The 13,803-nt window shown below is 40.3% G+C and overlaps 2 protein-coding genes across 3 annotated transcripts in view; one reads left to right on the forward strand and one right to left on the reverse strand.

The window, feature by feature from the left end:
* pgbd5 (piggyBac transposable element derived 5) overlaps positions 1–3,506 on the reverse strand; it is a 28,354-nt gene extending 24,848 nt beyond the window's left edge. Inside the window, exon 1 of one of the 2 annotated variants that reach the window (XM_067517558.1) lies at positions 2,728–3,506. In XM_067517558.1, coding sequence (XP_067373659.1) covers positions 2,728–3,100 — 373 coding nt within the window. In that variant the 5' untranslated portion in view covers positions 3,101–3,506. The remainder of the gene's footprint in view (positions 1–2,727) is intronic. The other variant, XM_067517566.1, reaches the window with a different exon arrangement.
* A 1,183-nt stretch (positions 3,507–4,689) lies between these two features.
* Positions 4,690–13,171, forward strand: cog2 (component of oligomeric golgi complex 2). Its single transcript, XM_067517546.1, has 18 exons — positions 4,690–4,847; positions 5,546–5,707; positions 7,033–7,098; positions 7,179–7,259; positions 7,386–7,489; positions 7,701–7,809; positions 8,138–8,317; positions 8,607–8,731; positions 9,040–9,166; positions 9,276–9,415; positions 10,427–10,488; positions 10,574–10,725; positions 10,865–11,050; positions 11,181–11,253; positions 11,502–11,644; positions 12,115–12,254; positions 12,481–12,664; positions 12,818–13,171. Exons 1-18 carry the CDS (start codon positions 4,791–4,793, stop codon positions 12,911–12,913), a joined length of 2,187 nt encoding a protein of 728 aa, XP_067373647.1. The 5' UTR covers positions 4,690–4,790; the 3' UTR covers positions 12,914–13,171.
* The last annotated feature ends 632 nt before the right edge of the window (positions 13,172–13,803 follow it).

The following is a 13,803-nucleotide window of genomic DNA, read 5'->3' on the forward strand; positions in this document are numbered from 1 at the left end:
AAACACCTACATGGTTTGTGAATGACAACTCCATGAACATAACATCCATAGTGAATATCCCTTTTACATAGAAGAAAAAGTTTCAAATGCAGATTTTAGTTGCAATGATACAAAAAGTGACTTTCTGACTTTCTTACTTTGCCAAAAATAATTATCATGCTCTGGCTAGGCTACATACAGAAATTAATACCGCAATAGAGAGAATATATAGACAAAACACACACACACACACACATACATATACATTTTAGGTTTTGTGTGTGTGTGTGTGTGTGTGTGTGTGTGTAAGTGTGAGGTTTTTCCAGATGGCTTTGTGATAATTAGAGAGGCAGCATTCAGAAACAGAGGGTCAGACCAATAAACCGACATTTAGTGAGAACCAGTAATCTATCAGATGCACTCAGCAAAGTGAATGAATAAATAGCTTTTTAATTCCCTTCAACAGCACTGTAAAGTGGTTATATAATCTGCGATGTGGATGCGTGCTTCATAATCCTCACCATCCATGTCACACAGCAGGGAAAACAGTCTCATGAGATGAAGAGGACGCGTCACATATAAACCAGACCTTGCGTAAACTCCATTTTTATGCAAGTCAAACACCCAGCATGGTTTCAAAAACGATGTGACCGTTTCAAAACTGAGGAGGACAAACCCAAGACCAAACCAGATGGAATCTTTCAAAGTTTGCATGAGGCAAGCTCAATGTTTGTGACACTGGCTGGTGATTTATGGACGGGATGTCCAGTCGCAGGAACAGAGCTGCCACATCTACGCTGTGTCTGTGCCAGGGCGTTCACAGCCAGACAGTAAAACACAGACAGACAGGCAGGTGAACAAAAGACAACTAGAAAAGGAGGGCAGATGTACAACATGAACAAAGAAATCCAGACACATGATGAAAATATCACTCATGATATTTCCACAGCACAGTTCAGCACAGGCAGACTGAGATAAAACCTAATCTACCTCAAGCAGCTTTTCTCTGAAATCAGTGGTGAGACATTCATAGTGATGCAGGAAGCAGTTTATCTTTACTGTTCAGACTGGATGAATCAGAGCACCATCTCTGCTACTTGAGGACTCCCAGACAGCTCTTAATAAGCAAAACCCTGAGCCAGGATTGCTGGACCACACCCACGCTACTTGAGCTTGTGCAAACAGACACAAGCAGACAGGCACACCTGTTGTCTCCCTTGCTTAAGTCAATAGAGCCAAACAGGGCACGGCAGATGTGAGAGTACAGAGACAGGCTGTAACCTTTTCCTCACCAAAGAAACTCCTGTGTTACCCCTGCTCAGCTCACTTTGGTTCAGACCAGAGTAAAAAAGGGATCATTCTCTCAAAGTAGGGTTAGTGAAGATGATCAGCTCGATTACTGAGATGAGTAGAAACCATTCAAATCTGGAGCATGGACAGAGAAAAACAGAATTGCTGGGGTTTTTATTTGTGTCCTGCTCAGTTAGCCTGCTTTCTGAGGCAAGCTAATGCCACCACCGTGTAACATCAAGAGGAGAAACAATAGTTGTATTGTAATCTAAAACACACACACACACGGTGTCTCTCAGTCCTTATAATTTAGTTAATTTTGCTACTAGCATTTTAAAAGCTTTTAATACAAATCCTCTTTGAACACAGCAAGGGCAGTTTCTTTAATTTCCCTTTTATTCTTGCCACTTTAACTACAGTAAAGTTTGTCCTTATGCTTTTATACACTTTCCAGGCTTGGTCCATATCTGCTGCAATCATATGCTGGTTCAAACATGGCGTTTACACCAATTGTCCTTACTTAAGCTGAGCCAAAAGAGACAAGAGAGGAGACCAAATCCAAATTTAGGCTGATGGAGGGCCCAGCACTATGAACCCAAACCTCTGCACTCCGCTATTCACGCTGGATGTACTGCAGATAAAAAGTGTTCTGAAAAGACTAAGACAAATATATTGTTGTACATATATTGGCTTAGAAATGGGTTTTAAGCAGCGTGAGAACCATTTGTGAGCTCATGCTTGTGGGACAAAGACATATCAGAGCTGGTGCATGGTTCTCACAATTTACAGTAAACACGGTTGTCTCCTGTTTGCACATACACATCGGACAGGAACCAAAACTCAGGCCGCTGTTCAACTTCTAATGTATTACGAGTTCTGGTAGTTACTTTGGTATCCTGGATGAGCAATATGCTTTTCTGCCTGTATTTTATATATATACACCGGACTGCTTGTAAAGTGTGTGTGTGTGTGTGTGTGTGTGTGTGTGTGTGTGTGTGTGTGTGTGTGTGTGTGTGTGTGTGTGTGTGTGTGTGAGTGTGTGTGTGTGTGTACGCGCTGTAAATCCAGGAGAGATAACATGCTGTTTCACTACGTTGCACAGCATGCCTCCCTGCAATGCCCTGAAACACACAGGACAGCATGTGTAGCTACACCCGCACCAAGGGGTGAAGCATCAAAGGCTGTTAACCTAACGCTACAGCATCTAATGATGCACTGTCACGCTTCTGTCTGACTGTGCACACTCACACACACTTTGCATAAGGAGGATGCACGCACACTTTGAAATTTGTTGTCAGCTGTACCAAAGAAAAGCCTTTTGTGTGGGGTTTTGGCACCTCCACAGCTACAGTATCGGCCTGCCTGACCTGAAAAGCACGATTTGCGTTATTTTAGTCTGTTCCCGTCGTCCCCGTTGCGCAAATGACCTTATTCATCTTGTCATGCATCACGTCTCACCATATGTCTCTTTGTACGGCGGCAGCGTGATATCCTGTAGAGCCTCCGTCCAGCCCTCCTCCTCTGCCTGACTACGGGACAGAGAGCCCGGGGGACCGGCTCCGCTGCTCCCGCTGCTTCCCCCTCCAGCTCCCCCGCTGCGTCCACTCTCCTCATCACCCCGCTTTTGGTGGTGGCGGTGCTGCTGCTGCTCCTCCTCCCCGACCTCAGCTATGTAGTTGTCTGAGTCGGAGTCTCCGGAGGTGCTGTAGAAGGGATTGTCGCTACTGTCATCCCCAGACTCGCCGAACACGTCGTCGGATATCTGCAGGCTCTCGTACCGGGAGCGGGCCGCTTCCAGGAGAGACAGCGCCTTCCGCCCGCACTCCGCCATCTCTCTGTGTAGTGATGCTCTGCTCCCCTCTTTCTCTTTCTTCAGTGGTGTGCAAGTGATCACGATGTTACAAGAACAGGGAGGAGTTCCCTTTAATGTTGCGGCTTCCTCTTCTCCTATCTTAGGTTATGAAGTGTGCTCCCCCTGCCCACCAGTCTCAGGTGTGTGGATCCGGTGAGAGCTGTCCGCTTCAAGGGTACTGAAATATTTCCACCTCCTCGCTCTGCCTATAGCGCTGCGCACTGGGCAAAATGAACAATAGTTAAAGCAGAGCATCCGGGTTGGGAGACCAGCGATTTCTCCTCACAGAGAGAAAATAGAAAGAGTAGTGGCTGCTGCTGCATCACCTGATATCACAGTCCTGCCCCGTGTCCAATAAGATCGCGTTTTCTGACCCCAAACTCAGAAAGGGACGGAACAGGAAGATGTGTTAAAATAATGTGAGAATACAATTTTGAAAGGAGACAATCCATTAAAGTAAATGAAAGAGTGCTAGATAATCTGATAAATTCAAATTTGTATATATGTATGTAGAGTACAGTCAGCATGTTAGAGTATTGAAAGATTTTTTTAGGCCATTTGTAATTAAAATTGTTTTGTATCATAACAGGGTTTTATTAGGCACATTTTTAATTAAAGGTTCTTGGTGTCTATCATGCCAATGGCCTGAGGTTCTGACCTTCCGCTAATGACTAAATAGGGGCCTGATAGCAAATTTTGCCAATTTGAGTTTTTTTTTTAAACTAAGACTTTTCAATAGAAAATGTAAAAAGAAAATGATGACAGAAATATACTAGCACTAAGGTATACTAAAGGGAATTATGGTATGATAAAATTGCAGTAGCATTAGCTGCTGAAATAACATAAATACATATCAGCACTGTTAGCTGTCATCAACACTGACATTAAGTTAAGAAAATGTCAACAACAGTGGCTGATAATTTGCTCACCTTGAAACTCAAAGATGTGCACATATGAGCAGGCTTTGTAGTATTACAAATTTTTGAAATCTAACCTCAGTTTATTAAACAAATTAAAGAAATGTGTTATGTTGTTATATTATGACTTACATCACAAACGTACTGAGGAAATAGATGTCACGACGAAATGCGAGGCATTCTGTTATGAAGGTTTTAACTTTTAAACAGTACAATATATAACAGTAAACTATATAGTTATCCAAATAGAATATAAGAAGTTCAGGTGCTATTAATTTTTTTTTATTAGACAAAAGGATTTTTCTTCACTTTATTATTCCTACATATTTTATATGTCTCCATCATTGAGCCAACTTTTAAAGACTAAACAATATGAACAAATCTATCAGGGGTCAGTGAGGTCATACATTCTGATCCAAGCCATAGTAATCATTCTGTGCCTGGAAAAAAAAATTAAATATTAAAATATGATTATAAGCTTGTCCCCTTTGTACGCATTTAAAGACAAAATAATGTCCTTAAATGCGAAAGAATCAACTTCTGCAAAGGATAATCGATGCATCCATCGCCCCCCGTCACACACAGCCACAGAACATGGTGTAATGTCAGCCTCTAGAGGGCGCAGTCGTCTGCTCAATTGATTCGCCTTCTTCGTTGGTGCGCTTGCCATGTTTGCGGAAGCTTGGTTACGGGAGCTAGCTGGAGGCTTGTCACTTTGCTGTGAATGCTGTAGCTGTGTTTAATAATCCAAAATGAATCTACCAAAGGGACCAGATTCTCTGTGCTTCGACAAGGATGTTTTTATGAAGGTGAGAAATCGTTGACATGTTTATTAAATGACCAACCCTAGCTTGCGTTGTTAAACTAGTTAGTATTAGCGTTAGCTACTTGCAACAGCTTTTAATTTTAAAATTCAAGTTTTTGATTAAATTTCTAAGCGTTTTTAAGCGTTCACCTTGCAAGTTATTGTTATTTGTACGTCAAACATTAAAGTTATACTATCCTTCATGTTAGTCAAAGGGCGTTACTAACGTCTGAAGACAGAATAAATAGAAACAGCATGTCAGACAAATAAGCTGGTGCAAGACCATGATGGACTTTAAAAACTAGTTAAGAATGAATAGTAACGAATTTTACTGGCAGGTATCCAGCACAAGGACTTACATCAGGCGTGCTGAGGTCAGTCTTTCTGGTCCTGCACAGCACTGGGGCAGCAGAATTTTAGAATCACTGGTAAATATTTGATAACCAGGCAGGGGAGTAGTCAGCTGGAACGTGTGCATTATCTCTGTGTCTTTCTGAAAAAGGAGACTTGTTGAGAAAACTCACACCAGCCATAAAGTTGAATTCTGGGCCAAAAAAATGACACAGATGTTTCCGGACTGTCGACGGAGAATTCATCTCGTAACCAGATTTTTTTCTCTGAACCTTTGTGTCTGTCTGTATCTATGTGCTCTGCCTGACCTGACAGTCTGTTGCCTATCTCTCTCACTTTCTTGGTTTTCAGGATGACTTTGATGTTGACCAGTTTGTAGCTGACTGTCGGAAGCAGGTCCAGCTGGAGGAGATGAGAGAAGACCTTGAACTCTATTATAAGCTGCTGAAAACTGCCATGGTCGAGCTCATCAACAAGGACTATGCAGACTTTGTTAACTTGTCCACAAACCTGGTCAGTTGTTATGGATATTTTCTATTAGCTATGGGGGTTGTAATAATTAATTTTCCTTTTTTAAAATTTATTTAAATCAGACTCTTGTCGAACACGGGAGATGGGGGGCAGCTAGAAACACGTTTGCAAGGAAAATGATGGGCATTGATAGACATTTCCTGGTTTTCTGCATAAATTTGTCATGAAATATGATTTGATCTTCACAAAAATCACAATTGCCAAGTTGACAAACCACAAACAACTAGACAATTGGGTTGGGATGCAGAAGGCAGTGGGTTTGAATCCCACACCAATAGTTGTGGCCCTGTCCAGCCACCAAGGGCCACCTTGGTGCCGGTCCCAAGCCCTGACAAAATGGGAGATTTGCGGCAGGAAGAGCATCCAGCTCAAAAACTCATGCCAAATTGATATGTGGAACACGTTTCACTGTGGCGATCCCTGAAGGGACAAGATGGAAGCCGTTGATCTTAAGAACCACCTTTGGTGAGCTCAAACAAGTGCTTTGTTTTTACCCCTCTCACCAGGTACAAGCATAATACCAAACTGTCTTTATTTACAGACAGTATGTTAAACTGCAGACTGAATAAATATATTCTTTGCAATTACTCTAACTCTTTCCAGCTGCATGCGAATCAGCAGCTCTTGATTGTAGATTGTCTAACATGTCTTTTTTTTGTGAGGCATGGTTCATATCAGCTGATGCCGCTGGTAAATAGTACATGTCATTATATAGTGATTTTATAACTCTAGTTCCCATCGCACCTTTATTCTCGTTTCATTGATTGGACTAAGGTGTTTGCTAACACCTGACTCCAGTGACTTCTGAAGCCCTATGTTGGGATTCCTTTTCCATGACTTGTACATTTAATGTTTGTGTTCAAGAAATGCATTAAAGATCATTACTATTTCACTTTTATCAGCTAACAAATAGTGCTTGTTGATATGTTTGAAGATCAGATGACATTTCATGGAAAATTTCAGCAAAATAAAAATAACAGTGCCATTACATTTTCTTGCAACTGTAAGGATCCAGGTCTACTGAGATTTTTTTTGTCATAATATATACAGTAAAGTCAACTATAATCTTGTTTGTCAATATAGGTTTCATGTAAGTTTGCTTAATGTTTTTATCTATCTTTAGTATAGAGTTTTAAATGATAATATTTACTGTTTCATATTAACAGTTATGTTTTACATTTTTTTTACTGTACTTGACAATTAAGTTTATTTTTCAATTCTGAAATGTAGCCAACTAGACAAATGTTAATATGATAGTCTGTATACTGTTTGTAATCTCAGATCTAATCTCTGCATGCTCATCTTAGGTGGGAATGGACAAGGCCCTCAGTCAGCTTTCTGTGCCTTTGGGACAGTTACGAGAGGAGGTTATGGTATGTACTGTCACTGTATATGCTGCAAGTCCTGATTCTTTCTGCCAGACAATCTTATGGCATGCTGCTATCTGTTGCAGAGTCTGCGTTCCTGTGTGAGCGAAGTGATTCAGGCTATAGACAACCAGCTGTCCAAACAGGATGATCTGCAGAAAAAAAAGGTTTGCTTTTCATCTTTCTGCTTGGTTTTATTTAATCATAATTTACATTAAGAAGGCATATAGTAGACAGTTATTTACATTGTTAATCTAAAGTAATGATGTCATGTTATTATTGAAATCCTTCAGGTGTGTGTGTTGAGGCTAATTCAGGTGGTGCGCTCAGTGGAGAAGATTGAAAAGATCCTCCACTCACAGAACCCCAAAGAATCCAGTTCTCTGGAAATCAGCAGGTGGGAAACCTACACGTGTAGTAACATACGACACCTATTGTAAATGCATTGATGTATAACCTGTTTAACTGATTTAATAAGTGAAGGCAGTAATATTAGTTTCAGTAATTCAATTTCAATATCCATTCAATTCAGTAAAGTAGAGGATTCAGATTGTTTGAGCTTGGACCCCTGCATGCAGCGATATTGCACTAAACATTTGTGTCTACAGGCCATTGTTAGCAGGTCAGATCCTGGAGAGGATAGCTACAGAATTCAACCAGCTGCAGTTCCATGCTGTTCAGAGCAAAGGCATGCCCCTTCTAGACAAAGTCAGACCAGTAAGTATTCATGTGTCAATCAATCAGACAGATAATAAATCACTCCCTACTTATTTAGTCAGTCACTCAGTTTGGCTGCTCTGTTAGTGCATCAGTCCTTTAATTATTTGAGAAGGATAATTACATCCAGTAAGTGCTTAGGACATTTCTGAGTTGGAAAAGAACATCAGTGCTACCATGTGTACTGAGTATAAAGAAAATATCCACAAAATATTTGATTCTTTTACACCATTCGTGATTATTTATTCTGTCTGTTTCCTACAATAATTAAATATTTTTGATAGCAATTTTTTAACCGTGTATGTGACAAAGTTTCATCGTCTGCCAGCGTATTGCAGGGATCACCTCCATGCTGCAGCAGTCCCTAGAGGGCCTTCTGATTGAAGGCCTGCAAACATCCAATGTGGAAATGGTACGGCACTGCCTGAGGACATATGCTACCATAGACAAGACTCGGGATGCTGAGGCCCTGGTAGGACAGGTGCTGGTCAAACCATACATGGACCAGGTATTCCACACATGCTTTAATAGGTTATTGGGCAGGTTTGGTTTTTAAGATATAATGTTTTGCTTTAGATGTGATATATTAAGTTAATCCCCAGTAAATACATTTTGCATAAAACTAAGATAAGTTTGCCATCTGATGTAGCCTCAATAGTTCATAATCAATACAGCAAGAGATTGTTCCACATAAATACTGAGCTTCTTATATTTAATATTAACAAATTGGTGTCTGTCCTGTTTTATTGCACTTTATAGGTACAACAAATAAATTCTTTTATGTCTTCCGCTGTTAGGTGATTATAGAAGAGGTGGTAAAATCCAATCCTAATGGACTCCAGTTAATGTACTCTAGACTGTTGGAGTTTGTTCCTCATCATTGTAGGCTGCTAAGAGAGGTGACTGGAGCGGCCATATCCAGGTATCAGTGATATTACAGAGATGATTTTATCAAATGCATTCACAGATCAAATAATTGTTTGTTGGTATTTGAAACCCTATTGACTGCACTAGAAAAGCAAATTTCTGCTTTCAGGTGTAAAGCTGCTGCATTCAGCATGTTGACAGTGCTGTGTAATGTTCTCTCCCACACTTTGATAAATATATATTTGCTGTTCTTTCCGGGTTTTTCAGATATTGTTACTACTAGATTGAATGAGTGGTTGAAGTAGTGGCCAATGTAAAGTTTTATAACATATATTAATGAGCTTTTTTTCCCTCTCTCCACAGTGACAAAGCTGATGTAGTGCCGGGTTATGATTTCCTGGTGAACTCTGTGTGGCCAGAGATAATCAAAGGAATAGAGGAGAGGTTGGCAAACCTCTTTAATCCTGGAAACCCTGACATATTCTATGAGGTACAACCACATTCACACTGTGTCACTGTGCAGAAGTTTTGCAAATTCACGTGTGAGTGTGTGTGTATGTTTATTTTGTCTTGACACCTGATTTTTTTTTTTTTTGCAGCGTTACAGCATGAGTATAGAGTTTGTGCGACGGTTTGAACGTCAATGCAGTTCACAGTCCAGTGTGAAGAGACTGAGAGTGCATCCTTCCTACACCAGCTTTCACAACAAATGGAACCTGCCTGTCTACTTTCAACTACGGTACATGTTACTTCAATACAGTCTACTCTCTACATCTTTTTCCAGAACAAATCGGCCATTTTGTTCGCTGGAAACCTCACACTAATATGACTTTAAAGTGCCATGTAGCTTTTGAAGAAGTTAATATAAAATACTAAATTGATGAAGATAATAAAAAAATACCTAAAGGATATGCTGTCTTTAGGTCTTTATGCTAAAAGAAACTCCCCTTTCGCTAGCTTTTGCCATCGCACATGTAAGTGAGAGTTGTAGCTAGACCTCGGATGTTTTCAATATTCCTCAAGTGCATAATTAATTAATTAATTAATAGTTTGATTTTAAAGACTCTTATACATGTAGTACATATGGGCAAGACACTGAACCCATAACAGCCCATTCCCCTCCCCATCAGTGCAGTGCCGGTCCAAGCCAGGTAGAAATTGGGGAGGGTTGCGTCAGGAAGGGCATCCGGCCAAATCAACATGCAGACAATGATCCGCTGTGGCGACCCTGAACTCACGGGATAAACCGAAAGGACAAAAAAAATAAATACATGTAGTACATATAATAATATAATGCATAAATAATAATATGCATATAATTTTGCATTAGGTTAATTTTGTTGCCTGCATCTGAGAATAGTGGTTTTAGAGTCTTTTACATTTAGATATCTTATGTCAAATGAATATTGTCTGATGTTGGCCAAGGTGTAAATTCAGCATGTAGAATGTTGAAGAGATGAGGATTGATTAAAATGTCCTGTATGCCTGTCAGGATTTTAATGATAAAAGACAAGCTGGCAGAAAAGTTGAATTGTTGCCTCTGAGTTGAATTTCATGGAGGAAATGTAAAATGTGAGGATATGTGTCAGGGTGTTACAAAACATAATCCATGAAAATGACACTAGAGCTTGCACTGAACAGTCACCCATCTGTCTGAAAAAGCAGAAAAGCTATTTTCTCTTTAACATTCTCCGACCCCTATATACATGCACACACTGTAAAGTACACAAACATACAACGTGTTTTTCAGGTACAAAGAAATAGCTGGGAGTCTGGAGAATGCAATCAGCGATGGTCTTGAAGCAGCACCAGGTGAGCACTAGCAGTCGGTGTGGATGTGGCTGGGTGTACGCACACACACTGTTGCTGCATTAACTTTGTGTCTGTTCATCTTCAGCTGGCAGTGCATTCAACCTCCAGGTATCCGAGGTGTTGTGGTCCTGCCTGATGAGGTGCTGGTCAGAAAAGGTCTACCTGTCACCTCTGGCCCATCGCTTCTGGAAACTCACACTTCAGCTCTACTCAAGATATGCCAAGTTTCTTGATGAGGTACACTGAAATGAATAAAAATAACTAACCCAAATTAATTTGATAATTGATAAAGTCTTTAGAGCAACAATCTGAAGATGCTTTATTCATTGCCATAACTTATTCTTGTTCCTCTTTATCTGGATTATTGTCCCTGCAGGTGTTGACTAAGACTTCACCCCCTGAGGTGACTAAAGAGCCGACCAGGCCTCTGCCGAGCTCAGCCTCCTCCACCTCCAGCCGGACGTCAATGGATGAGGGTGGCAGTGAGAGTGGTGGTCCTGCCTCTCTGTCCACTAAACAGCTGGTGTACATTGCTGCTGACATCCAAAAGCTGCAGCAGAAGGTGCACACACACTCATTTACATAATTAGTAACTTAAAGAGTTAATCCTAGCCTAAAAATTGCATCAATGAATGTCCCTTTCTGAGACATCTTCAATGGTTATTTCAACAGTCGGCTCATTTTTCTCGTAGATCCCGGAGTTGTCAGAAATGGTCAAAAAGCATTTAGAAACAATGGGCTTCAAAAACCTTGTTATTGTGGAAGGTAAGCTACAGTGAACACGGTAGCAGCATTTTACTTTCTTTGAAGTAATAGCTTGATCTTATTTACTTATTCTTAAAGTCTGGTGTCCATTTAACAAATGAAGACTGTCAATATCCCAACAGGCTTTTCAGCACAACATCTTAATGCACTGCCACATTATTTGAATCTGTAATTTTTATTTTTTTTTTCTTCCCTTTCCCTTTGTTTGTTTTTGTTTTGGAATTTACTGTGGCTCTATGCTATGTCAGATGCACTAGTGGACTCTAAGGCTTGCTTATCAAGTAGTGTCCCCACCTTGAATGCCAGGATGACCCAGCATCTTACTGAACGTTGCTGCCGTTTCCTGAAGAGTGCCTCTGAGGTTCCACGGCTCTACCGTAGGACTAATAAAGTAAGTGAAATTGCAGACATTTATGTGTTTCTGCAATAGTCCATCATGTAACATTCTCTCCTAACAGATCCTGGAGTAAACACTGGGAGCACTATTTAATTTTGACAAAACCTTGGGGGCAAATCTAGTTTTTCAATTTTAAAATGCTCAAAGTAAAGATGAAATCTTCCAAACTTAAAATGCACTTTCTGGTTGTGCCTGTGGTTACTTGGAAAGGCTAGAATATGTGACTGATCTATTAAAAATACAGAAAAAACACTCTCCTCATTAACACTAACTCATAAACTTAAATGGAGAGAGGAATGTAAGATGTAAGTTACAGAATCTCCTCATCTGCAACATTAACAACATAATGAACTTCAAATGGAGAAACTCTTAACATACGTGGAATGGAAGTGTGTATTTGCCACTAACAAGTACGAAATCTAGAGATTGCTCTGCCTTTAACATTATATTTTTTCCCCGTGTAGGAAGTTCCCGTGCGTGCATCAGCATACATGGACAATGCCCTGCGTCCATTACATCAGCTGCTGACTGACTCGACGGGGTTGGTCACCTCATCTACAGCACGAGAGTGGCTGCGAGTTGCACTGTCTGACTGCACACAGAAGTAAATTTACATGCAAAAAATAAACCGACCCAGATACAGTACTACTATTACAAAATTACCAGTGTTGTTTACTAAATGAACTTATGTTTAATACAAGAGAAACAGTATTTCCTTTATATTTTTATTTCTGAAAATTTCTTAAAATTTTCTTTCTTTAGTATCTTTCTGACTGCAATACACAAAGTTTGTTTTTCTCACTTTTATTTTCTATATTTGTTGCGTTCAGGTACTACGAGACAATCTCAGAGGTGCTGAGCTCAGTGAGAAAGATGGAGGAAAGTCTGAAGCGACTGAAACAAGCTAGAAAGGGTGCAACCACGACTACCATGGCAGGAGCAAATGGTGGACCCACAGATGACAGCAAGATCCGTCTTCAACTAGCACTGGATGTCGAATACTTAGGGGAACAGGTGGGTTGCCTTTATCAAATGCGCATAGGTGATATACAATTCTTATTCCTTAGACAAAAACTTACTGTGGATTAAGTTGCTTAATTTCAGCTTCACCTGAAATTCTTTGATAACTGTCTGACACCGCTTTGTTGATCGTGTTATGCGTCTCAGATCCAAAAGATGGGTCTTCAGCCAAGTGACATCTCCATGTTTTCCACTCTGATGGACCTTGTGAAAGAGGCCCGAGAACTTGCCGAACAGAACTAGTAAAAGGCTGAGTCCCTGCTGAATAAATGCTGCACTCATCCCCTCATTACCTGCAGGTTTGGGAAGGAAAATAATAATCTGCGACAGAACTGGCACTACTGAAATCTGCTCTCATCTCTTTGTATTAAAAGAAATGTCTATTTAATACAAACTTTAAAGCACAAACATTTCAACAAGGCACTGATAGAGGTGCATCTGCTCAAGGCTGGTTCGTCATTGGTTCTGCATGGTGGACATTGGAATGTTTGGTTGTTTTTTTACAAAATTACCAATGTTAGATTCTGGTGATATGCATTGCTCTATAGACAACAATTGCTCTGATCATGTGTTGGCCAAGACAGAGGAAAGAGAGAAAGCCAAAACAAACATTTGCCTAATCTGTGCTACTTGGTGAAGGATTATGTCAAAATAAGAATTCTGCTCGTTTATAACATGTAAATTGTTTTTTTTTGTTTTTTTAAATCAAAGTTGTGTAATATATGTTGGACATAATTGACATGGGAATAAAACAAAGAACTTTGAATAATGTTGTTTGGACACTGGGTCTTGTGGTTTAAGTTTTAATGTGATTTTACTAAAATGAAACGCTGCAGATTAATAATCCACAAACATGTAAATCAAGAATTTGGCCTAAAATAACTGGTTTTGGACTTTTTGAGCATTAAGCTCATAAATGTGACTGTAGCCCAGGAAGTAGAGTGGTCGTCTACCAATCCCATAGTTGTTGGTTCGATGCCCGGCTCCTCCTGTCACCTGTTGAAGTATCCTTGAGCAAGACACTGAACCCCAACTAAGTCCCTCCCAGTGAGTGTTGGCCAGCTGCAGAGTGTGTGTGTGTGTGTGTGTGTGTGTCTAAATCGGTGAAAGAGAAGCAGTGAAAAGTGATTTGA

Source organism: Channa argus, chromosome 1 (assembly GCF_033026475.1).
Source record: "Channa argus isolate prfri chromosome 1, Channa argus male v1.0, whole genome shotgun sequence".
NCBI lineage: Eukaryota > Metazoa > Chordata > Actinopteri > Anabantiformes > Channidae > Channa > Channa argus.